General features: G+C 46.3%; 1 protein-coding gene across 1 annotated transcript in view; it reads right to left on the minus strand.

The window, feature by feature from the left end:
- Positions 1 to 27,120, minus strand: part of lratb.1 (lecithin retinol acyltransferase b, tandem duplicate 1) — a 97,998-nt gene that overhangs the window by 61,834 nt on the left and 9,044 nt on the right. Inside the window, exons 4-11 of the mRNA XM_065022006.1 lie at positions 25,857 to 25,987; positions 24,473 to 24,561; positions 23,302 to 23,401; positions 22,157 to 22,200; positions 20,511 to 20,588; positions 16,518 to 16,714; positions 7,481 to 7,545; positions 7,244 to 7,350 (exon numbers count right to left, since the gene is read on the minus strand). Coding sequence (XP_064878078.1) covers positions 7,244 to 7,350; positions 7,481 to 7,545; positions 16,518 to 16,714; positions 20,511 to 20,588; positions 22,157 to 22,200; positions 23,302 to 23,401; positions 24,473 to 24,561; positions 25,857 to 25,987 — 811 coding nt within the window. The remainder of the gene's footprint in view (positions 1 to 7,243; positions 7,351 to 7,480; positions 7,546 to 16,517; positions 16,715 to 20,510; positions 20,589 to 22,156; positions 22,201 to 23,301; positions 23,402 to 24,472; positions 24,562 to 25,856; positions 25,988 to 27,120) is intronic.

Consider the following 27,120-nt stretch of genomic DNA (forward strand, 5'->3'; position numbering starts at 1 on the left):
CGGTACAGAGTGAATGTGGAGGCTATATACAGGGGGTACTGGTACAGAGTCAATGTGGAAGCTATATACAGGGGGTACTGGTACAGAGTCAATGTGGAGGCTATATACAGGGGGTACAGGTACAGAGTCAATGTGGAGGCTATATACAGGGGGTACCGGTACAGAGTCAATGTGGAGGCTATATACAGGGGGTACCGGTACAGAGTCAATGTGGAGGCTATATACAGGGTGTTATGGTACAGAGTCAATGTGGAGGCTATATACAGGGTGTTACGGTACAGAGTCAATGTGGAGGCTATATACAGGGTGTTACGGTACAGAGTCAATGTGGAGGCTATATATAGGGTGTTGCGGTACAGAGTCAATGTGGAGGCTATATACAGGGTGTTACGGTACAGAGTCAATGTGCGGGGGGAAGGGGGGGGGTCGAGGTAATTGAGGTCATATGTACATGTAGGTAGAGTTATTAAAGTGACTATAGATGATAACAGAGAGTAGCAGCAGCTTATAAGGAGGGGGGGGCAAATAGTCTGGGTAGCCATTTGATTAGACGTTCAGGAGTCTTATGGGGGTAGAAGCTGTTTATAGAATCCTCTTGGACCTAGACTTAGCGCTCCGATACTGCTTGCCGTGCGGTAGCAGAGAGAACAGTCTATGACTAGGGTGGCTGGAGTCTTTGACAATGTTTAGAGCCTTCCTCTGACACCACCTGGTATAGAGGTCCTGCATAGCAGGAAGCTTGGCCCCAGTGATGTACCGGGCCGTACGTACTACCCTCTGTAGTGCCTTGCAGTCGAAGCCTGAGCAGTTGCCACACCAGGCAGTGATGCAACCTGTCAGGATGCTCTCGATGGTGCAGCTGTAAAACCTTTTGAGGATCTGAGGACCTAAATCTTTTAAGTCTCCTGAGGGGGAAAAGGTTTTTGTTGTGCCCTCTTCACCACTGTCCTGGTGTGGTTAGACCATGACAGTTTGTTGGTGATCTGGACACCAAGGAACTTGTCTGATCGTTGTCGGTGATCTACCACTTGTGTCATCGGCCAACATAATGATGGCCTGGCCATGTTGTCAGGTAGAACAGGAGTGGACTGAGCACGCACCCCTGAGAGGTCCCATGTTGAGAATCAGCGTGGCAGACATGTTGTTGCCTACCCTTACCACCTGGGGGAGGCACGTCAGGAAGTCCAATATCCAGTTGCAGAGGGAGGTGTTTAGTCCCAGGGTCCTTAGCTTAGTGATGGGCTTTGAGGGCACTATGGTGTTGAACGCTGAGCTGTAGTCAATGAACAGCATCCTCACATACTGTAGGTGTTCCTCTTGTCCAGGTGGGAAAGGGCAGTGTGGAGTGCAATAGAGATTGCATCATCTGTGGATCTGTTAGGGCTGTATGCAAATTGAAGTGGGTCTAGGGTTTCTGGGAGGATGTTGATGTGGGGCCATGACCATCCTTTCAAAGCATTTTATGGCTACAAACGTGAGGGTTGATAGTCATTTAGGCAGTTTACCTTAGTGTTCTTGGGCACAGGGATAGGGTGGTCTGTATTACAGACTCAGACAGGGAGAGGTTGAAAATGTCAGTGAAGACACTTGCCAGTCGGTCAGCGCATGCTCGGAGTACACGTCCTGGTAATCCGTCTGGCCCTTCGGCCTTGAGAATGTTGACCTGTTTAAAGTTATTACTCACACTGGCTGCAGAGAGTGTGATGACACAGCTGTCTGGAACAGCTGATGCTCTCATGCATGTTTCAGTGTTACTTGCCTTGAAGCCAGCATACAAATTATTTAGTTCGTCTGGTAGACTTGTGTCACTGGGTCTCGGCTGTGCTTCCTTTTGTAGTCTGTAATAGTTTGCAAGCTCTGCCACATCCGACGAGCGTCTGAGCCGGTGTAGTACGATTCGAAAGCCAGTCAGTTTCCAAAAGTGTTGGAAAAAACAAATCAATAATCAACTGGCTGGCTTTCTTGATGTCTATAGTATTCTCTCTGGGATGCAATCTGGTTTCCGCTCAGGTTATGGAGGTGTTGCTGCAACCTTAAAAGGTCCCAAGGTCCTTGATTCTAAGCAACGTTGGCCAAAGCTTTTGATACGGTAGACCATTCCATTCTTGTGGGCCAGCTAAGGAGTATTGATGTATCTGAGGGGTCTTTGGCCTGGTTTGCTAAGTACCTCAAAGAGTGCAGTATATAAAATCAGAACATCTGCTGTCTCAGCCACTGCCCGTCACCAAGGGAGTACCCCAAGGCTCAATCCTAGGCCCCATGCTCTTCTCAATTTACATCAATAACATAGCTCAGACAGTAGGAAGCGCTCTCATCCATTTATATGCAGATGATACAGTCTTATACTCGGCTGGCCCCTCCCCGGATTATGTGTTAAATGCTCTACAACAAAGCTTTCTTAGTGTCCAACAAGCTTTCTCTGCCCTTAACCTTGTTCTGAACACCTCCAAAACAAAGGTCATGTGGTTTGATTTGCCACAAATGCTCCTTATAGGACACATCACTGCACTCTATACTCCTCTGTAAACTGGTAATCTCTGTATACCCGTCGCAAGACCCACTGGTTGATGCTTATTTATAAAACCCTCTTAGGCCTCACTCCCCCCTATGTGAGGTACCTACTGCAGCCCTCATCCTCCACATTCAACACCCGTTCTGCCAGTCACATTCTGTTAAAGGTCCCCAAAACACACACATCCCTGGGTCGCTCCTCTTTTCAGTTCGCTGCAGCTAGCGACTGGAACGAGCTGCAACAAATACTCCAACTGGACAGTTTGATCTACATCTCTTCATTCAAAGACTCAATCATGGACACTCTTACTGACAGTTGTGGCTGCTTTGCGTGATGTATTGTTGTCTCTACCTTCTTGCCCTTTGTGCCCAATAATGTTTGTACCATGTTTTGTTCTGCTACCATATGCTGCTACCATGTTGTTGTCATGTTGTGTTGCCATGATGTGTTGCTACCATGCTGTTGTCATGTTGTGTTGCTACCATGCTGTTGTCATGTTGTGTTGCTACCATGCTGTGGTCATGTTGTGTTGCTACCATGCTGTTGTCATGTTGGGTTGCTACCATGCTGTTGTCATGTTGTGTTGCTACCATGCTGTGGTCATGTTGTGTTGCTACCATGCTGTTGTCATGTTGGGTTGCTACCATGTTGTTGTCATGTTGTGTTGCTACCATGTTGTTGTCATGTTGTGTTGCTACCATGTTGTGTTGTTGTCATGTGGTGTTGCTACCATGCTGTGGTCATGTTGTGTTGCTACCATGTTGTTGTCATGTTGTGTTGCTACCATGTTGTGTTGTTGTCATGTGGTGTTGCTACCATGCTGTGATCATGTTGTGTTGCTACCATGCTGTTGTCATGTTGGGTTGCTACCATGCTGTTGTCATGTTGTGTTGCTACCATGTTGTTGTCATGTAGTGTTGCTACCATGCTGTTGTCATGTTGGGTTGCTACCATGCTGTTGTCATGTAGTGTTGCTACCATGCTGTTGTCATGTTGTGTTGCTACCATGCTGTTGTCATGTTGTTGTCATGTTGTGTTGCTACCATGCTGTTGTCATGTTGTGTTGCTACCATGCTGTTGTCATGTTGTGTTGCTACCATGCTGTTGTCATGTTGTGTTGCTACCATGCTGTTGTCATGTTGTGTTGCTACCATGCTGTTGTCATGTTGTGTTGCTACCATGCTGTTGTCATGTTGTGTTGCTACCATGTTGTTGTCATGTAGTGTTGCTACCATGTTGTTGTCATGTTGGGTTGCTACCATGCTGTTGTCATGTTGGGTTGCTACCATGTTGTTGTCATGTTGGGTTGCTACCATGCTGTTGTCATGTTGTTGTCATGTAGTGTTGCTACCATGTTGTTGTCATGTTGTTGTCATGTAGTGTTGCTACCATGCTGTTGTCATGTTGTTGTCATGTAGTGTTGCTACCATGCTGTTGTCATGTTGTTGTCATGTAGTGTTGCTACCATGCTGTTGTCATGTTGGGTTGCTACCATGTTGTTGTCATGTAGTGTTGCTACCATGCTGTTGTCATGTTGGGTTGCTACCATGCTGTTGTCATGTAGTGTTGCTACCATGCTGTTGTCATGTTGTGTTGCTACCATGCTGTTGTCATGTTGTTGTCATGTTGTGTTGCTACCATGCTGTTGTCATGTTGTGTTGCTACCATGCTGTTGTCATGTTGTGTTGCTACCATGCTGTTGTCATGTTGTGTTGCTACCATGTTGTTGTCATGTAGTGTTGCTACCATGTTGTTGTCATGTTGGGTTGCTACCATGCTGTTGTCATGTTGGGTTGCTACCATGTTGTTGTCATGTTGGGTTGCTACCATGCTGTTGTCATGTTGTTGTCATGTTGGGTTGCTACCATGTTGTTGTCATGTTGGGTTGCTACCATGCTGTTGTCATGTTGTTGTCATGTAGTGTTGCTACCATGCTGTTGTCATGTTGTTGTCATGTAGTGTTGCTACCATGCTGTTGTCATGTTGGGTTGCTACCATGTTGTTGTCATGTAGTGTTGCTACCATGTTGTTGTCATGTTGGGTTGCTACCATGCTGTTGTCATGTTGTTGTCATGTAGTGTTGCTACCATGTTGTTACCATGTTGTTGTCATGTAGTGTTGCTACCATGCTGTTGTCATGTTGTGTTGCTGCCATGTTGTGCTGTTGTCATGTTGTGTTGCTACCATGCTGTTGTCATGTTGTGTTGCTACCATGTTGTTGTCATGTTGTGTTTCTACCATGCTGTTGTCATGTTGGGTTGCTACCATGCTGTTGTCATGTTGTGTTGTTACCATGTTGTTACCATGTTGTTGTCATGTTGGGTTGCTACCATGCTGTTGTCATGTAGTGTTGCTACCATGCTGTTGTCATGTTGTGTTGCTGCCATGTTGTGCTGTTGTCATGTTGTGTTGCTACCATGCTGTTGTCATGTTGTGTTGCTACCATGCTGTTGTCATGTTGTGTTGCTACCATGCTGTTGTCATGTTGTGTTGCTACCATGCTGTTGTCATGTTGTGTTGCTACCATGTTGTTGTCATGTAGTGTTGCTACCATGTTGTTGTCATGTTGGGTTGCTACCATGCTGTTGTCATGTTGGGTTGCTACCATGTTGTTGTCATGTTGGGTTGCTACCATGCTGTTGTCATGTTGTTGTCATGTAGTGTTGCTACCATGTTGTTGTCATGTTGTTGTCATGTAGTGTTGCTACCATGCTGTTGTCATGTTGTTGTCATGTAGTGTTGCTACCATGCTGTTGTCATGTTGTTGTCATGTAGTGTTGCTACCATGCTGTTGTCATGTTGTGTTGCTACCATGTTGTTGTCATGTAGTGTTGCTACCATGCTGTTGTCATGTTGGGTTGCTACCATGCTGTTGTCATGTAGTGTTGCTACCATGCTGTTGTCATGTTGTGTTGCTACCATGCTGTTGTCATGTTGTTGTCATGTTGTGTTGCTACCATGCTGTTGTCATGTTGTGTTGCTACCATGCTGTTGTCATGTTGTGTTGCTACCATGCTGTTGTCATGTTGTGTTGCTACCATGCTGTTGTCATGTTGTGTTGCTACCATGTTGTTGTCATGTAGTGTTGCTACCATGTTGTTGTCATGTTGGGTTGCTACCATGCTGTTGTCATGTTGGGTTGCTACCATGCTGTTGTCATGTTGGGTTGCTACCATGTTGTTGTCATGTTGGGTTGCTACCATGCTGTTGTCATGTTGTTGTCATGTTGGGTTGCTACCATGTTGTTGTCATGTTGGGTTGCTACCATGCTGTTGTCATGTTGTTGTCATGTAGTGTTGCTACCATGCTGTTGTCATGTTGTTGTCATGTAGTGTTGCTACCATGCTGTTGTCATGTTGGGTTGCTACCATGTTGTTGTCATGTAGTGTTGCTACCATGTTGTTGTCATGTTGGGTTGCTACCATGCTGTTGTCATGTTGTTGTCATGTAGTGTTGCTACCATGTTGTTACCATGTTGTTGTCATGTTGTGTTGCTGCCATGTTGTGCTGTTGTCATGTTGTGTTGCTACCATGCTGTTGTCATGTTGTGTTGCTACCATGTTGTTGTCATGTTGTGTTTCTACCATGCTGTTGTCATGTTGGGTTGCTACCATGCTGTTGTCATGTTGTGTTGTTACCATGTTGTTACCATGTTGTTGTCATGTTGGGTTGCTACCATGCTGTTGTCATGTAGTGTTGCTACCATGCTGTTGTCATGTTGTGTTGCTACCATGCTGTTGTCATGTTGTGTTGCTACCATGTTGTGCTGTTGTCATGCTGTGTTGTCATGTAGTGTTGCTACCATGCTATGTTGTTGTCTTAGGTCTCTCTTGTCGTGACGTGTGTTTTGTCCTAGATTTGTATTTTATTGTTTTATTTTTAATCCCAGGTCCCCGTCCCCACAGGAGGCTTTTTGCCTTTTGGTAGGCCGTCATTTTAAATAAGAATTTGTTCTTAACCGACTTGTCTAGTTAAATAAAATACTAAGAAATGCTAATAATTTCAAATAGGCTAGATGTCGTACTAAACAGAATATAAACACTCTAAATAGAAGACAGACAGGAAGTCTAAGAAGGATGAATGATTTAGGCTATATTATTATTTAAATGATTTCAAGGCTTTAGCCTACAAATAAATAAATGTGAAGCAATAAGCTTAATAAGCCCATAAATTGGCGGGGCCATAAAGAGCATTTTAACATTTCATATGAATTAAATCATTATGGTCTATAAATTGCACATACAGGCTGTGGCTTACTTAGAATTAAAAACATGTTTTGTTTTAAATGGTTAAATGCCAGGCGTTGTGAGATCTCTGCTGTAGTTTGGGCCTTCATGTGTTACCATTTGATGATGTGCTCTGCTAGCGATGTGCTAATTATGCGCCATAAGTTTGTTTTTGGATTGGATGCTAACGCTAACTGTTGGATGACGCTCTCCGCTAGCAGTGTGCTAATTAAATGCAATAGGTTTGTATTGGACTGGATGCTAACGCTAACTGTTAGAAGACGCTCTCCACTAGCAGTGTGCTAATTAAGTGCCAAGGGTTTGTATTGTGTATTGGATGCTAACACTAACTGTTAGATGAAGCTATTCGCTAGCAGTGTGCTAATTAAATGCAATAGGTTTGTATTGGACTGGATGCTAACGCTAACTGTTAGAAGACGCTCTCCACTAGCAGTGTGCTAATTAAGTGCCATAGGTTTGTATGGGACTGGATGCTAACGCTAACCGTTTGATGATGCTCTCTGCGGTGCGTCTGGCCTTCTCGGTGGCTCTGGGGCCCCCTACTGGACACACTGCTGTAGCCCTGTACCCATCCATGTAGGTGGCACACACCTAGCGGGGAAAAAAATAAATACATTATATTCATTGATTTAAATGAGAATGAAGAGATTTGACTCGTATAATATCAACAGGACAGACTTCTGTGGCTCTGAACCTGGGGATGATTACTGGATAGTGTTACCTTGTAGTCATTGGACGGAGCAAAACCTCTGGCCCCGGTCACTTTGACAGCCCCTCCCTCCACTCCTGAAGACAGACAGAGACATCAGACAAACAGTCTCTCCCTTCCTCCCTCCATATTTTCAACCCTAATTGCATCCCATTTATCTCCCTCCTCCAACTGTTAACAGTGGACTCCATCTGTCTGTCTGTTAACAGTGGACTCCATCTGTCTGTCTGTTAACAGTGGACTCCATCTGTCTGTCTGTTAACAGGGGACTCCATCTGTCTGTCTGTTAACAGTGGACTCCATCTGTCTGTCTGTTAACAGTGGACTCCATCTGTCTGTCTGTCTGTCTGTTAACAGGGGACTCCATCTGTCTGTCTGTTAACAGTGGACTCCATCTGTCTGTCTGTTAACAGTGGACTCCATCTGTCTGTCTGTTAACTGGGGACTCCATCTGTCTGTCTGTTAACAGTGGACTCCATCTGTCTGTCTGTTAACAGGGGACTCCATCTGTCTGTCTGTTAACAGGGGACTCCATCTGTCTGTCTGTTAACAGTGGACTCCATCTGTCTATCTGTTAACAGGGGACTCCATCTGTCTGTCTGTCTGTCTGTCTGTCTGTCTGTCTGTCTGTTAACAGTGGACTCCATCTGTCTGTCTGTCTGTTAACAGGGGACTCCATCTGTCTGTCTGTCTGTTAACAGTGGACTCCATCTGTCTGTCTGTCTGTTAACAGGACTCCATCTGTCTGTCTGTCTGTTAACAGGGGACTCCATCTGTCTGTCTGTCTGTTAACAGTGGTCCATCTGTCTGTCTGTTAACAGGGGACTCCATCTGTCTGTCTGTCTGTCAACAGGGGACTCCATCTGTCTGTCTGTCTGTCAACAGGGGACTCCATCTGTCTGTCTGTCAACAGGGGACTCCATCTGTCTGTCTGTTAACAGGGGACTCCATCTGTCTGTCTGTCTGTCTGTTAACAGTGGACTCCATCTGTCTGTCTGTTAACAGTGGACTCCATCTGTCTGTCTGTTAACAGTACACTCCATCTGTCTGTCTGTTAACAGTGGACTCCATCTGTCTGTCTGTTAACAGGGGACTCCATCTGTCTGTCTGTCTGTTAACAGTGGACTCCATCTGTCTGTCTGTTAACAGTGGACTCCATCTGTCTGTCTGTTAACAGTGGACTCCATCTGTCTGTCTGTCTGTCTGTTAACAGGGGACTCCATCTGTCTGTCTGTTAACAGTGGACTCCATCTGTCTGTCTGTTAACTGGGGACTCCATCTGTCTGTCTGTTAACAGTGGACTCCATCTGTCTGTCTGTTAACAGTGGACTCCATCTGTCTGTCTGTTAACTGGGGACTCCATCTGTCTGTCTGTTAACAGTGGACTCCATCTGTCTGTCTGTTAACAGGGGACTCCATCTGTCTGTCTGTTAACAGGGGACTCCATCTGTCTGTCTGTCTGTTAACAGTGGACTCCATCTGTCTGTCTGTCTGTCTGTCTGTCTGTCTGTCTGTCTGTCTGTCTGTCTGTTAACAGTGGACTCCATCTGTCTGTCTGTCTGTTAACAGGGGACTCCATCTGTCTGTCTGTCTGTCTGTTAACAGTGGACTCCATCTGTCTGTCTGTCTGTTAACAGGGGACTCCATCTGTCTGTCTGTCTGTTAACAGTGGACTCCATCTGTCTGTCTGTTAACAGGGGACTCCATCTGTCTGTCTGTCAACAGGGGACTCCATCTGTCTGTCTGTCTGTCAACAGGGGACTCCATCTGTCTGTCTGTCAACAGGGGACTCCATCTGTCTGTCTGTTAACAGTGGACTCCATCTGTCTGTCTGTTAACAGTGGACTCCATCTGTCTGTCTGGTAACAGTGGACTCCATCTGTCTGTCTGGTAACAGTGGACTCCATCTGTCTGTCTGTTAACAGTGGACTCCATCTGTCTGTCTGTTAACAGTGGACTCCATCTGTCTGTCTGTTAACAGGGGACTCCATCTGTCTGTCTGTTAACAGTGGACTCCATCTGTCTGTCTGTTAACAGTGGACTCCATCTGTCTGTCTGTCTGTCTGTCTGTTAACAGGGGACTCCATCTGTCTGTCTGTTAACAGTGGACTCCATCTGTCTGTCTGTTAACTGGGGACTCCATCTGTCTGTCTGTTAACAGTGGACTCCATCTGTCTGTCTGTTAACAGGGGACACCATCTGTCTGTCTGTTAACAGGGGACTCCATCTGTCTGTCTGTTAACAGTGGACTCCATCTGTCTGTCTGTTAACAGGGGACTCCATCTGTCTATCTGTTAACAGGGGACTCCATCTGTCTGTCTGTCTGTTAACAGTGGACTCCATCTGTCTGTCTGTTAACAGTGGATTCCATCTGTCTGTCTGTCTGTCTGTTAACAGGGGACTCCATCTGTCTGTCTGTCAACAGGGGACTCCATCTGTCTGTCTGTCTGTCAACAGGGGACTCCATCTGTCTGTCTGTCTGTCTGTCTGTTAACAGTGGACTCCATCTGTCTGTCTGTTAAAAAGGGACTCCATCTGTCTGTCTGTTAACAGGGGACTCCATCTGTCTGTCTGTTAACAGTGGACTCCATCTGTCTGTCTGTTAACAGTGGACTCCATCTGTCTGTCTGTCTGTCTGTTAACAGGGGACTCCATCTGTCTGTCTGTTAACAGTGGACTCCATCTGTCTGTCTGTTAACAGTGGACTCCATCTGTCTGTCTGTTAACTGGGGACTCCATCTGTCTGTCTGTTAACAGTGGACTCCATCTGTCTGTCTGTTAACAGGGGACTCCATCTGTCTGTCTGTTAACAGGGGACTCCATCTGTCTGTCTGTTAACAGTGGACTCCATCTGTCTGTCTGTTAACAGGGGACTCCATCTGTCTATCTGTTAACAGGGGACTCCATCTGTCTGTCTGTCTGTCTGTCTGTCTGTCTGTCTGTCTGTCTGTCTGTCTGTTAACAGTGGACTCCATCTGTCTGTCTGTCTGTTAACAGGGGACTCCATCTGTCTGTCTGTCTGTTAACAGTGGACTCCATCTGTCTGTCTGTTAACAGGGGACTCCATCTGTCTGTCTGTCTGTTAACAGGGGACTCCATCTGTCTGTCTGTCTGTTAACAGTGGTCCATCTGTCTGTCTGTTAACAGGGGACTCCATCTGTCTGTCTGTCTGTCAACAGGGGACTCCATCTGTCTGTCTGTCTGTCAACAGGGGTCTGTCTGTCTGTCAACAGTGGACTCCATCTGTCTGTCTGTTAACAGGGGACTCCATCTGTCTGTCTGTCTGTCTGTTAACAGTGGACTCCATCTGTCTGTCTGTTAACAGTACACTCCATCTGTCTGTCTGTTAACAGTGGACTCCATCTGTCTGTCTGGTAACAGTGGACTCCATCTGTCTGTCTGTTAACAGTGGACTCCATCTGTCTGTCTGTTAACAGTGGACTCCATCTGTCTGTCTGTTAACAGGGGACTCCATCTGTCTGTCTGTTAACAGTGGACTCCATCTGTCTGTCTGTTAACAGTGGACTCCATCTGTCTGTCTGTCTGTCTGTCTGTCTGTTAACAGGGGACTCCATCTGTCTGTCTGTTAACAGTGGACTCCATCTGTCTGTCTGTTAACTGGGGACTCCATCTGTCTGTCTGTTAACAGTGGACTCCATCTGTCTGTCTGTTAACAGGGGACTCCATCTGTCTGTCTGTTAACAGGGGACTCCATCTGTCTGTCTGTCTGTTAACAGTGGACTCCATCTGTCGGTCTGTCTGTTAACAGGGGACTCCATCTGTCTGTCTGTTAACAGGGGACTCCATCTGTCTGTCTGTTAACAGGGGACTCCATCTGTCTGTCTGTTAACAGTGGACTCCATCTGTCTGTCTGTTAACAGGGGACTCCATCTGTCTATCTGTTAACAGGGGACTCCATCTGTCTGTCTGTCTGTTAACAGTGGACTCCATCTGTCTGTCTGTTAACAGTGGATTCCATCTGTCTGTCTGTCTGTCTGTCTGTCTGTCTGTCTGTCTGTCTGTCTGTTAACAGGGGACTCCATCTGTCTGTCTGTCAACAGGGGACTCCATCTGTCTGTCTGTCTGTCAACAGGGGACTCCATCTGTCTGTCTGTCTGTCTGTCTGTTAACAGTGGACTCCATCTGTCTGTCTGTTAAAAAGGGACTCCATCTGTCTGTCTGTTAACAGGGGACTCCATCTGTCTGTCTGTTAACAGGGGACTCCATCTGTCTGTCTGTTAACAGTGGACTCCATCTGTCTGTCTGTTAACAGTGGACTCCATCTGTCTGTCTGTCTGTCTGTTAACAGGGGACTCCATCTGTCTGTCTGTTAACAGTGGACTCCATCTGTCTGTCTGTTAACAGTGGACTCCATCTGTCTGTCTGTTAACTGGGGACTCCATCTGTCTGTCTGTTAACAGTGGACTCCATCTGTCTGTCTGTTAACAGGGGACTCCATCTGTCTGTCTGTTAACAGGGGACTCCATCTGTCTGTCTGTTAACAGTGGACTCCATCTGTCTGTCTGTTAACAGGGGACTCCATCTGTCTATCTGTTAACAGGGGACTCCATCTGTCTGTCTGTCTGTCTGTCTGTCTGTCTGTCTGTTAACAGTGGACTCCATCTGTCTGTCTGTCTGTTAACAGGGGACTCCATCTGTCTGTCTGTCTGTTAACAGTGGACTCCATCTGTCTGTCTGTCTGTTAACAGGGGACTCCATCTGTCTGTCTGTCTGTTAACAGGGGACTCCATCTGTCTGTCTGTCTGTTAACAGTGGTCCATCTGTCTGTCTGTTAACAGGGGACTCCATCTGTCTGTCTGTCTGTCAACAGGGGACTCCATCTGTCTGTCTGTCTGTCAACAGGGGACTCCATCTGTCTGTCTGTCAACAGGGGACTCCATCTGTCTGTCTGTTAACAGGGGACTCCATCTGTCTGTCTGTCTGTCTGTTAACAGTGGACTCCATCTGTCTGTCTGTTAACAGTGGACTCCATCTGTCTGTCTGTTAACAGTACACTCCATCTGTCTGTCTGTTAACAGTGGACTCCATCTGTCTGTCTGTTAACAGGGGACTCCATCTGTCTGTCTGTCTGTTAACAGTGGACTCCATCTGTCTGTCTGTTAACAGTGGACTCCATCTGTCTGTCTGTTAACAGTGGACTCCATCTGTCTGTCTGTCTGTCTGTTAACAGGGGACTCCATCTGTCTGTCTGTTAACAGTGGACTCCATCTGTCTGTCTGTTAACTGGGGACTCCATCTGTCTGTCTGTTAACAGTGGACTCCATCTGTCTGTCTGTTAACAGGGGACTCCATCTGTCTGTCTGTTAACAGGGGACTCCATCTGTCTGTCTGTCTGTTAACAGTGGACTCCATCTGTCTGTCTGTTAACAGGGGACTCCATCTGTCTGTCTGTCAACAGGGGACTCCATCTGTCTGTCTGTCTGTCAACAGGGGACTCCATCTGTCTGTCTGTCAACAGGGGACTCCATCTGTCTGTCTGTTAACAGTGGACTCCATCTGTCTGTCTGTTAACAGTGGACTCCATCTGTCTGTCTGGTAACAGTGGACTCCATCTGTCTGTCTGTTAACAGTGGACTCCATCTGTCTGTCTGTTAACAGGGGACTCCATCTGTCTGTCTGTCTGTCAACAGGGGACTCCATCTGTCTGTCTGTCTGTCAACAGGGGACTCCATCTGTCTGTCTGTCAACAGGGGACTCCATCTGTCTGTCTGTCTTAACAGGGACTCCATCTGTCTGTCTGTCTGTCTGTTAACAGTGGACTCCATCTGTCTGTCTGTTAACAGTGGACTCCATCTGTCTGTCTGTTAACAGGGACTCCATCTGTCTGTCTGTTAACAGTGGACTCCATCTGTCTGTCTGTTAACAGGGGACTCCATCTGTCTGTCTGTCTGTTAACAGTGGACTCCATCTGTCTGTCTGTTAACAGTGGACTCCATCTGTCTGTCTGTTAACAGTGGACTCCATCTGTCTGTCTGTCTGTCTGTTAACAGGGGACTCCATCTGTCTGTCTGTTAACAGTGGACTCCATCTGTCTGTCTGTTAACAGGGACTCCATCTGTCTGTCTGTTAACAGTGGACTCCATCTGTCTGTCTGTTAACAGGGGACTCCATCTGTCTGTCTGTTAACAGGGGACTCCATCTGTCTGTCTGTTAACAGTGGACTCCATCTGTCTGTCTGTTAACAGGGGACTCCATCTGTCTGTCTGTCAACAGGGGACTCCATCTGTCTGTCTGTCTGTCAACAGGGGACTCCATCTGTCTGTCTGTCAACAGGGGACTCCATCTGTCTGTCTGTTAACAGTGGACTCCATCTGTCTGTCTGTTAACAGTGGACTCCATCTGTCTGTCTGGTAACAGTGGACTCCATCTGTCTGTCTGTTAACAGTGGACTCCATCTGTCTGTCTGTTAACAGTGGACTCCATCTGTCTGTCTGTTAACAGTGGACTCCATCTGTCTGTCTGTTAACAGGGGACTCCATCTGTCTGTCTGTTAACAGTGGACTCCATCTGTCTGTCTGTTAACTGGGGACTCCATCTGTCTGTCTGTTAACAGTGGACTCCATCTGTCTGTCTGTTAACAGGGGACTCCATCTGTCTGTCTGTTAACAGGGGACTCCATCTGTCTGTCTGTTAACAGTGGACTCCATCTGTCTGTCTGTTAACAGGGGACTCCATCTGTCTATCTGTTAACAGGGGACTCCATCTGTCTGTCTGTCTGTTAACAGTGGACTCCATCTGTCTGTCTGTTAACAGTGGATTCCATCTGTCTGTCTGTCTGTCTGTCTGTCTGTCTGTCTGTTAACAGGGGACTCCATCTGTCTGTCTGTCAACAGGGGACTCCATCTGTCTGTCTGTCTGTCAACAGGGGACTCCATCTGTCTGTCTGTCTGTCTGTCTGTCTGTTAACAGTGGACTCCATCTGTCTGTCTGTTAAAAAGGGACTCCATCTGTCTGTCTGTTAACAGGGGACTCCATCTGTCTGTCTGTTAACAGGGGACTCCATCTGTCTGTCTGTCTGTTAACAGGGGACTCCATCTGTCTGTCTGTCTGTCTGTCTGTTAACAGTGGACTCCATCTGTCGGTCTGTCTGTTAACAGGGGACTCCATCTGTCTGTCTGTCTGTCTGTCTGTTAACAGGGGACTCCATCTGTCTGTCTGTTAACAGGGGACTCCATCTGTCTGTCTGTTAACAGGGGACTCCATCTGTCTGTCTGTTAACAGTGGACTCCATCTGTCTGTCTGATATCTGTTAGGATGTTCATCAGAGGTTGAGCTGAGGACAATGAGTCAGTTCAGAAAGGGTTTCGTTTGGATTCAGACTATGGTTCAACTAAGGTTCAGATGTGACTCATTCCAGATGTGACTGTTTACGGTTTATTGTAGGGACACAGGGTTCACCCTCTAGTCCATGTTAGGTTTGTCCTCGACTGTAGCTTTCTACCTGATACTGCTCTAGAGGAGATCTGCATGGAGGAATGGGCCAAAATACCAGCAACAGTGTGTGAAAACCTTGTGAAGACTTACAGAAAACGTTTGACCTCTGTCATTGCCAACAAAGGGTATATAACAAAGTATTGAGATAAACTTTGGTTATTGACCAAATACTTATTTTCCACCATAATTTACAAATAAATTCATTAAATATCCTACAATGTGATTTTCTGGATTTTTTTCTCATTTTGTCTGTCATAGTTGAAGTGTAACTATGATGAAAATTACAGGCCTCTCTCGTCTTTTTAACTTCTTGCGTCGAGCCATCCCGGATCCGGGATCGTGACTACAGCCTCAAGTCCATTACCATAACGCAACGTTAACTATTCATGAAAATCGCAAACTGTCATCTCAGATTTTCAAAATATGCTTGACTCTCAGTTAGATAGCAAATGTTCAGTTTTTACAAAAAGATTATTTGTGTTGACAAATCGCTCCGTTTTCTGCGTCACGTTTAGCTACGAAAAAACCCTGTATCCAGGATTGTGTAAATCTATCCGCAAGCTCATTAGCATAACACAACGTTAACTATTCATGAAAATCGCAAATGAAATGAAATCAATATGCTAGCTCTCAAGCTTAGCCTTTTGTTAACAACACTGTCATCTCAGATTTTCAAAAATATGCTTCTCAACTATAGCAAAAAAAGCATTTGTGTAACAGTATTGATAGCTATTGATAGCTAGCGTAGCATTTAGCGTTTGCATTCAACAGGCAACATTTTCACAAAAAACAGAAAAGCATTCAAATAAAATAATTTACCTTTGAAGAACTTCAGATGTTTTCAATGAGGAGACTCTCAGTTAGACAGCAAATGTTCAGTTTTTACAAAAATATTATTTGTGTTGACAAATCGCTCCGTTTTCTTCATCACGTTTGGGTAAGAAAAAACCCGAAAATTAAGTCATTAAAACGCTAACTTTTTTCCAAATTAACTCCATAATATCGACAGAAACATGGCAAACCGATGTTTAGAATCAATCCTCAAGGTGTTTTTCACATATCTATCGCCGATAAAATCCTTCGTGGCAGTTGACTTTCTCTTCTGAAGAAATGGAACGCACATGGACCTAGAGATTAAGCAATAATTTCGACACAGGACACCGGGCGGACACCTGGTAAATGTAGTCTCTTATGGTCAATCTTCCAATGATATGCCTACAAATACGTCACAATGCTGCAGACACCTCGGGGAATAGACAGAAAGAGCAGGCTCATTCCTGGCGCATTCACAGCCATATAAGGAGACATTGGAACACAGCGCCTTCAGAATCCGGGGCATTTCCTGTATGAAACTTCATCTTGGTTTCGCCTGTAGCATTAGTTCTGGGGCACTCACAGATAATATCTCGTGACAAAATATCTTGTTTAAAACGGGAACGTTTTTTATCCAAAAATGAAAAGAGCCCCCTATCTCGAAGAAGTTAAGTGGGAGAACTTGCACAATTGGTGGCTGACTAAATACTTTTTTGCCCCACTGTATGTGTGTATGTGTGTGTGTGTGTGTGTATGTATGTAGGCATGTATGTGTGTGTACCTGCTACTTCAGTGATGTTGACGTTAGAGAAATCACAGGTGACGTCAGGAAGCAGGTATTTCTGCGGGTCACCGATCTCGTACACCAGTTGCTCGGCGACCGTTCCGAACGACACCAATCCGCCTGTTTTGGGCGGCTTGGACAGAATGAAGGAACCATCAGCTGAACACTCCACCACTGGGAATCCCATGTTATCCCTGGGAGGGAGGGAGGGGGGAGTAGGGGTGGGGGTGGGGGGAAGGAGGGAGGGGGAGGGAGGGAGGGAGGGGAGTAGGGGTGGGGGGGAAGGAGGGAGGGGGAGGGAGGGAAGGGGGGGGGGGGAGGGAGGGAGGGAGGGAAGGGAGTAGGGGTGGGGGGGGGGGAGGGAGGGAAGGAAGAGGGAGGGAGGGAGGGGGAAGGGAGTAGGGGGAGGGAGGGGGAGGGAGGAAGGAAGAGGGAGGGAGGGAAGGGAGTAGGGGGGGAGGGAGGGGGAGGGAGGGAAGGGAGTAGGGGGGAGGGAGGGGGAAGGAGAGAAGAGGGAGGGAGTGAGGGAGGGAGTGAGGGAGGGAGGGAGGGAGTAGGAAGAGGGAGAGAAGAGGGAGGGAGTAGGGGGAGGGAGAGAAGAGGGAGGGAGAGAAGAGGAAGGGAGGGAGAGAGTCAGTCAGAGTAGTAGTAGATTTGGTAGCAGTAGTAGTATTGGTGGTAGTAGTAGTAGTAGTAATAGTAGTAGTAGTAATAGTAGTATTGGTGGTAGTAGTAGTAGTAGTATTGGTAGCAGTAGTAGTATTGTAGCCGTAGTAGTATTGGTAGTAGTAGTAGTAGTAGTAGTATTGGTAATAGTAGTAGTGGTAGTAATATTAGTATTGGTAGCAGTAGTAGTATTGGTATCAGTAGTAGTGGTAGCAGTATTGGTAGCAGTAGTAGTATTGGTATCAGTAGTAGTGGTAGCAGTATTGGTAGCAGTAGTAGTATTGGTTGTAGTAGTAATAGTAGTATTGGTAATAGCAGTAGTAGCATTGGTAGCAGTAGTAGTATTGGTAGCATTGGTGGTAGTGGTAGTAGTAGTAGTATTGGTAGTAGTAGTAGTAGTAGTAGTATTGGTAGTAGTAGTAGTAGTAGTAGTATGGGTAGCAGTGGTAGTATTGGTAGCAGTAGTATCATTGGTAGCAGTAGTAGCATTGGTAGCAGTAGTAGCATTGGTAGCAGTAGTAGCATTGGTAGCAGTAGTAGCATTGGTAGCAGTAGTAGCATTGGTAACAGTAGTAGTATTGGTAGCAGTAGTAGTATTGGTAGCAGTAGTAGCATTGGTAGCAGTAGTAGCATTGGTAGCAGTAGCAGTAGTAAGTAGTAGTATTGGTAGCAGTAGTAGCATTGGTAGCAGTAGTAGCATTGGTAGCAGTAGTAGCATTGGTAGCAGTAGTAGTATTGGTAGCAGTATTGGTAGTAGTAGTAGTATTGGTATCAGCAGTAGGATTGGTAGCAGTAGTAGTATTGGTATCAGCAGTAGGATTGGAAGCAGTAGTAGCATTGGTAGCAGTAGTAGTATTGGAAGCAGTAGTAGTATTGGAAGCAGTAGTAGTATTGGTAGCAGTAGTAGTATTGGTAGCAGTATTGGTAGCAGTAGTAGTATTGGAAGCAGTAGTAGTATTGGTAGCAGTAGTAGTATTGGTAGCAGTATTGGTAGCAGTAGTAGTATTGGAAGCAGTAGTAGCATTGGTAGCAGTAGTAGTATTGGTATCAGCAGTAGTATTGGTATCAGCAGTAGGATTGGAAACAGTAGTAGCATTGGTAGCAGTAGTAGTATTGGAAGCAGTAGTAGTATTGGTAGCAGTAGTAGTATTGGTAGCAGTAGTAGTATTGGTAGCAGTAGTAGTATTGGTATTGGATTGAAGCAGTAGCATTGGTAGCAGTAGTAGTATTGCAGTAGTAGCAGTAGTAGTATTGGTAGCAGTAGTAGTATTGGTAGCAGTAGCAGTAGTAGTATTGGAACAGTGGTATTGGTAGCAGTAGTAGTATTGGTAGCAGTAGCAGTAGTAGTATTGGTAGCAGTAGTAGTATTGGTAGCAGAAGTAGTAGTAGCAGTATTGGTATTGGTCAGCATTGGTAGCAGTAGTAGTATTGGTAGTAGTATTGGTAGCAGTAGTAGTATTGGTAGCAGTATTGGTAGCAGTAGTAGTATTGGTAGCAGTATTGGTAGCAGTAGTAGTATTGGTAGCAGTAGTAGTATTGGTAGCAGTAGTAGTATTGGTAGCAGTATTGGTAGCAGTAGTAGTATTGGTAGCAGTAGTAGTATTGGTAGCAGTAGTAGTATTGGTAGCAGTATTGGTAGCAGTAGTAGTATCGGTAGCAGTATTGGTAGCAGTAGTAGTATTGGTAGCAGTATTGGTAGCAGTATTGGTAGCAGTAGTAGCAGTATTGGTAGCAGTATTGGTAGCAGTAGTAGCAGTATTGGTAGCAGTATTGGTAGCAGTAGTAGTATCGGTAGCAGTATTGGTAGCAGTAGTAGCAGTATTGGTAGCAGTATTGGTAGCAGTAGTAGCAGTATTGGTAGCAGTATTGGTAGCAGTATTGGTAGCAGTAGTATTGGTAGCAGTATTGGTAGCAGTATTGGTAGCAGTATTGGTAGCAGTAGTAGTAGCAGTATTGGTAGCAGTAGCAGTAGTAGCAGTATTAGTAGTAGTAGCAGTATTGGTAGCAGTAGTAGTATTGGTAGTAGTATTGGTAGCAGTAGTAGTATTGGTAGCAGTAGTAGCAGTATTAGTAGTAGTAGCAGTATTGGTAGCAGTAGTAGTATTGGTAGTAGTATTGGTAGCAGTATTGGTAGCAGTAGTAGTATTGGTAGCAGTAGTAGTATCGGTAGCAGTAGTAGTATTGGTAGCAGTAGTAGTATTGGTAGCAGTATTGGTAGCAGTAGTAGTATTGGAAGCAGTAGTAGTATTGGTAGCAGTAGTAGTATTGGTAGCAGTATTGGTAGCAGTAGTAGTATTGGTAGCAGTATTGGTAGCAGTAGTAGTATTGGTAGCAGTATTGGTAGCAGTAGTAGCAGTATTGGTAGCAGTAGTAGTATCGGTAGCAGTATTGGTAGCAGTAGTAGCAGTATTGGTAGCAGTATTGGTAGCAGTAGTAGCAGTATTGGTAGCAGTATTGGTAGCAGTATTGGTAGCAGTAGTAGCAGTATTGGTAGCAGTATTGGTAGCAGTAGTAGTATCGGTAGCAGTATTGGTAGCAGTAGTAGCAGTATTGGTAGCAGTATTGGTAGCAGTATTGGTAGCAGTAGTAGTATTGGTAGCAGTATTGGTAGCAGTAGTAGCAGTATTGGTAGCAGTATTGGTAGCAGTAGTAGCAGTATTAGTAGCAGTATTGGTAGCAGTATTGGTAGCAGTAGTAGCAGTATTGGTAGCAGTATTGGTAGCAGTAGTAGTATCGGTAGCAGTATTGGTAGCAGTAGTAGCAGTATTGGTAGCAGTATTGGTAGCAGTAGTAGCAGTATTGGTAGCAGTATTGGTAGTATTGGGTAGTAGCAGTATTGCAGCAGTATTGGTAGCAGTAGTAGTATGGTAGCAGTATTGCAGTAGTAGCAGTAGTAGCAGTATTAGTAGCAGTAGCAGTATTGGTGGTAGCAGTATTAGTAGTAGTATTGGTAGCAGTAGTAGTATTGGTAGTAGTATTGGTAGCAGTAGTAGTATTGGTAGCAGTAGTAGCAGTATTAGTAGTAGTAGCAGTATTGGTAGCAGTAGTAGTATTGGTAGTAGTATTGGTAGCAGTAGTAGTATTGGTAGCAGTATTGGTAGCAGTAGTAGTATTGGTAGCAGTAGTAGTATCGGTAGCAGTAGTAGTATTGGTAGCAGTAGTAGTATCGGTAGCAGTATTGGTAGCAGTAGTAGTAGTAGTAGTAACAGTATTATATTCAACGGTAAGAGGTAAGAAAGACATTAGTGTATAATATTGTTCTCTCATAAGAGATAGTAGATGGAGCTAGCATTGGGACAGGAAATAACTGTATGATGTCCTCACCAGTCGGGTACTGTGTGCCAGTCTGTGAATATGCCACCTGTTGCCTGGGCACCACACTCTATGAGATGGCCTGCAAGACTGAGAGAGGGAGCAAGGTTTAAAGATCACTTAAACTACTGTATTCTGGAACGGCTTATCCTCATAGTAACCTTCCCTGTGCTCATGCCTCATAGTTACCTTCACTGTGCTCATGCCTCATAGTACCTTCACTGTGCTCATGCCTCATAGTTACCTTCACTGTGCTCATGCCTCATAGTTACCTTCACTGTGCTCATGCCTCATAGTTACCTTCACTGTGCTCATGCCTCAGTTACCTTCCCTGTGCTCATGCCTCAGTAACCTTCCCTGTGCTCATGCCTCATAGTTACCTTCACTGTGCTCATGCCTCATAGTTACCTTCACTGTGCTCATGCCTCAGTTACCTTCACTGTGCTCATGCCTCATAGTTACCTTCACTGTGCTCATGCCTCATAGTTACCTTCACTGTGCTCATGCCTCATAGTTACCTTCACTGTGCTCATGCCTCATAGTTACCTTCACTGTGCTCATGCCTCATAGTTACCTTCCCTGTGCTCATGCCTCATAGTTACCTTCACTGTGCCTCATGTTACCTTCCCTGTGCTCATGCCTCATAGTTATCTTCACTGTGCTCATGCCTCATAGTTACCTTCACTGTGCTCATGCCTCATAGTAACCTTCCCTGTGCTCATGCCTTACAGTAACCTTCACTGTGCTCATGCCTTACAGTAACCTTCACTGTGCTCATGCCTCATAGTAACCTTCACTGTGCTCATGCCTCATAGTTACCTTCCCTGTGCTCATGCCTCATAGTTACCTTCACTGTGCTCATGCCTCATAGTTATCTTCACTGTGCTCATGCCTCAGTTACCTTCACTGTGCTCATGCCTGTTACCTTCACTGTGCTCATGCCTCATAGTTATCTTCACTGTGCTCATGCCTCATAGTTACCTTCACTGTGCTCATGCCTCATAGTTACTCTTCACCTTCCCTGTGCTCATGTGTTACCTTCACTCATGCCTCAGTTACCTTCACTGTGCTCATGCCTCATAGTTACCTTCACTGTTATGCCTCATAGTTACCTTCACTGTGCTCATGCCTCATAGTTACCTTCACTGTGCTCATGCCTCATAGTTACCTTCACTGTGCTCATGCCTCATAGTTACCTTCACTGTGCTCATGCCTCATAGTTACCTTCACTGTGCTCATGCCTCATAGTTACCTTCACTGTGCTCATGCCTCATAGTTACCTTCACTGTGCTCATGCCTCATAGTTACCTTCACTGTGCTCATGCCTCATAGTAACCTTCACTGTGCTCATGCCTCAGTTACCTTCACTGTGCTCATGCCTCATAGTTACCTTCACTGTGCTCATGCCTCATAGTTACCTTCACTGTGCTCATGCCTCAGTTACCTTCACTGTGCTCATGCCTCATAGTTACCTTCACTGTGCTCATGCCTCAGTTACCTTCACTGTGCTCATGCCTCAGTTACCTTCACTGTGCTCATGCCTCAGTTACCTTCACTGTGCTCATGCCTCACAGTTACCTTCACTGTGCTCATGCCTCATAGTAACCTTCACTGTGCTCATGCAAGGAAACAAACAAAATATCAAAGTGTGTTTTTACCTCCCAGCTGCCAACAGGTCATAGTTGTTTTGCTTCCACCCAAACTGTCAGAAAGATAACACACATCACATCCCATCCCAACCCATCACATCCCATCCCATCCCATCCCATCCCATCCCAACCCATCACAATACAACCCATCACATCCCAACCCATCACATCCCATCACATCCCAACCCAACCCATCCCAAACCATCACATCCCAACCCATCACATCCCAACCCATCCCATCCCAACCCATCCCATCCCATCACATCCCATCCCATCCCATCCCATCACATCCCATCCCATCACATCCCAACCCATCACAATACAACCCATCACATCCCAACCCATCACAATACAACCCATCACATCCCAACCCATCACATCACATCCCAACCCATCACAACCCATCACATCACATCCCAACCCATCACAATACATCCCATCACAATACATCCCATCACATCCCAACCCATCACATCCCAACCCATCCCAACCCATCACATCCCATCCCATCCCATCACATCCCAACCCATCCCAACCCATCACATCCCAACCCATCCCATCCCAACCCATCACATCCCATCCCATCACATCCCAACCCATCACATCCCATCCCATCACATCCCAACCCATCACATCCCAACCCATCCCAACCCATCACATCCCATCACATCCCAACCCATCACATCCCAACCCATCACATCCCAACCCATCACATCCCAACCCATCCCATCACATCCCATCCCATCCCAACCCATCACATCACATCCCAACCCATCACATCCCAACCCATCACATCCCAACTCATCACATCCCAACCCATCACATCCCAACCCATCACATCCCAACCCATCACATCCCAACCCATCACATCCCAACTCATCCCATCCCATCCCATCACATCCCATCCCATCCCATCCCAACCCATCACATCCCCAGACAACATGCAAAAACTCCCAATATAAATAAATAAAGATGTTTAAAATCAGTTTCATCTGTTTCCCAGAGGAGGTCTGAGGAGTGTTTTGACTGGTACAAGAACAGATGTGGACACGAGAGGGATGAGTACACACACACACACACACACACACACACACACACACACACACACACACACCACACACACACACTCACTCACACACCGCACAGTAACCTACAGAGTGCATAAGAGGTCCTAGGGCGACAGCACTGTCCACACATCTCCCTGTGACTACAATGTCAGCCCCCAGGTCTAGACACCTCTGGATGGGCACTGCACTGTGGAGAGAGGGGAAGAGGGGTACACCATGAGTACACAGTGGCAGAATACCTGACTGGCCCTAAATTGAAGAAAGCATTGACTATGTACAGATTCAGTGAGCATAGCCTTGCTATTGAGAAAGGCTGCCGTAGGCAGACATGGCTCTCAAGAGAAGACAGGCTATGTGCTCACTGCCCACAAAATGAGGTGGAAACTGAGCTGCACTTCCTAACCTCCTGCCCAATGTATGACCATATTAGAGAGACATATTTCCCCCAGATTACACAGATCCACAAAGAATTTGACAACATTTACATTTACATTAAACTCCCATATCTACTGGGTGAAATACCACAGTGTGCCATCACAGCAGCAAGATGTGTGACCTGTTGCCACAAGAAAAGTGCAACTGGTTGTAAATAAAACCTATATTTATGTTGATTTATTTTCCCTTTTGTACTTTAACTATTTGTAAGGAAGGATCTAAAGTGGGGGAGGGAAGGGGGGTGTGAAGGATTAGGAGGAGAATGGAAGAGGGAGGGATTCCTTAAAGAATGTGGGGTTTCAGGTGTCTCCGGAGGGAGGGATAGACAGAGTGGGGCAGAGGGAGGGACAGTAGGAGAATGGAAGAGGGAGGGAGAGACCGAGAGTGGGGCAGTGGGGGGCCAGAGAGCGAGACAGAGAGTGGGCAGAGGAGGGAGACAGAGAGTGGGGGCGGAGTGGAGGGAGAGACAGAGCAGGCGGAGGGAGGGAGAGACAGAGAGTAGGGCTTGTTTGGGTGTAGGGCCTGAGTCAGGGGCTGGAGGGAGGGGAGAGACTGAGAGTGGGGCAGAGGGAGGGAGAGACAGAGAGTGGGGCGGTGGGAGGGAGAGACAGAGAGTGGGGCGGTGGGAGGGAGAGACAGAGAGTGGGGCGGTGGGAGGGAGAGACAGAGAGTGGGGCAGTGGGAGGGAGAGTGGGGCAGAAGGGAGTGTTTTATGCTAAAAAACAATCCAACATTCTCTTGTTCTAACAGTATATAAGAGTTCAGAATTGTTCTAACAGTATAAAACAGTTCAGTATTGTGTTTCTATTGTTCCCAGACTTACCCCAGGTAGGCATTCATACTGTGGACGGTTGTAGGCAGCTTAGACCTGCTCACCCCATCAGCCATTCTCACCTCAGACAGACTGCCTTTCTGGAGGAGAGGAAGGAGAGGAGAGGAGAGGAGGGGGGAGGAGAGGAAAATAAAGGAGGGAGGAGGAGAGGAAAGGAAGGAGGGAGGAGGAGAGGACAGGAGGGAGGGAGGAGAGAAAAGGTAGGAGGAGAGGCGTTGGCAATCTATGCTAATGGGGTCACCTTGGGGACATGATAGGGGCTGCACAAAATGATTGATGTTTTATAATAATTGATTATGCTTATGTTGTATTAATAGAAGGGGAAGGGCTATAAGACCCTAGGGTCCTGGACGGCAGATTAGCAATATATATATGCATTATAAGGTTTAATACTGTTCCACAGTTCTTTTCTAGTCTCGGCCTCTGTCTGAGCAGATGTGTGAGTTATTGCGGTCAAAACAGGGTGTCTGTGAGAAAGTGCCTCAAGGCTAAACGAGATACACAGACACAGACACCTGCAGGGGAATATTATAGATAAGAGACAAGACAGACGTGTACTTCAGGAAACAGCAGAGGGAGCACCCCCACGATCCACATCGACGGGACAGTAGTGGAGAAGGTAGTAAGTTAAGTTCCTCGGCATATACATCACAGACAAACTGAAATGGTCCACCCACTCAGACAGCGTGGTGAAGGCGCAACAGTGCCTCTTCAACCTCAGGAGGCTGAAGAAATTTGGCTTGTCACCTAAAACCCTCACAAACTTTTATCACCGCCTGGCATGGCAACTGCACCGCCCTCAAACGCAAGGCTCTCCAGAGGGTAGTGCGGTCTGCACAACGCATCACCGGGGGCAAACTACCAGCCCTCCAGAACACTTACACCAGCCGATGTCACAGGAAGGCCAAAAAGACCATCAAGGACAACGACCACCCGAGCCACTGCCTGTTCACCGCGCTATCATCCAGAAGGCGAGGTCAGTACAGGTGCATCAAAGCTGAGACCGAGAGACTGAAAAACAGCTTTTATCTCAAGGCCATCAAACTGCTCAACAGCACATAGAGGCTGCTGCCTACATAGAAAGCCACTAGTCGCCTTAACAATGATTACATATCTTACATTACTCATGTATTTACTGCATCTTATATCATCTTGCCTACGTCGCTCAGCCGTCCATGTATCTATATGTACATATTCTCATTCACCCCTTTAGATTTCTGTGTATTAGCTAGTTGTTGGGGAATTGTTAGATTACTTGTTGGTTATCACTGCATTGTCGGAACTAGAAGCACAAGCATTTCGCTACACTCACATTAACATCTGCTAACCATGTGTATGTGACCAATACAATGGGATTTGATTTGAGCGTACATACCTGAGCCATGAGGTCATCGCCAGTTACCACGGCGACCTTGAGATCAAGTCCCGCTTTCTTGACTACTTCCTGTATAGCGGCAGCGCACGCCAGCGGGTTCACACCCCCGGCATTACTGACCACCCGGATACCTACACAAACACACACACATTACTGACCACCCAGATACCTACACACACACACACACACACATTACTGACCACCCAGATACCTACACACAAACACACACACATTACTGACCACCCAGATACCTACACACACACACACACACATTACTGACCACCCAGATACCTACACACACACACACACATTACTGACCACCCAGATACCTACACACACACATTACTGACCACCCAGATACCTACACACACACACACACATTACTGACCACCCAGATACCTACACAAAACACACACATTATGACCACCCAGATACCTACCACACACACACATTACTGACCACCCAGATACCTACACACAGACACACACATTACTGACCACCCAGATGGGACACACACGGAGGCGGGATTACTGACCACCCAGATACCTACAGGGACACATTACTGACCACCCAGATATACACACACACACACATTACTGACCACCCAGATACCTGACACACACACACAGACATTACTGACCACCCAGATAGGGACACACACACACACATTACTGACCACCCAGATACCTACACACACACACACACATTACTGACCACCCGGATACCTACACACACACACATTACTGACCACCCAGATGGGGGGGGACACAGGACAGGGATTACTGACCACCCAGGGACACACACACATTACGGACCACCCAGATACCTACACACAGGGAGGGACACACACACACATTACTGACCACCCAGATACCTACACACACACACACACATTACTGACCACCCAGATAGGGACACACACACAGTGGGGGGAGGTGGGACAGGACTGACCACCCAGATACCTACACACACACACACACATTACTGACCACCCAGATGGAGGGACACACACACACACATTACTGACCACCCAGAGGACACACACACACACACACATTACTGACCACCCAGATACCTACACACACACACACACACACACACACACACACACACACATTACTGACCACCCAGATACCTACACAAACACACACACATTACTGACCACCCAGATACCTACACACACACACATTACTGACCACCCAGATACCTACACACACACACACACACACACACACACACACACATTACTGACCACCCAGATACC

The sequence above is a fragment of the Oncorhynchus nerka genome, linkage group LG8 (genome assembly GCF_034236695.1).
Source record: "Oncorhynchus nerka isolate Pitt River linkage group LG8, Oner_Uvic_2.0, whole genome shotgun sequence".
NCBI classification, from domain to species: Eukaryota; Metazoa; Chordata; class Actinopteri; order Salmoniformes; family Salmonidae; genus Oncorhynchus; species Oncorhynchus nerka.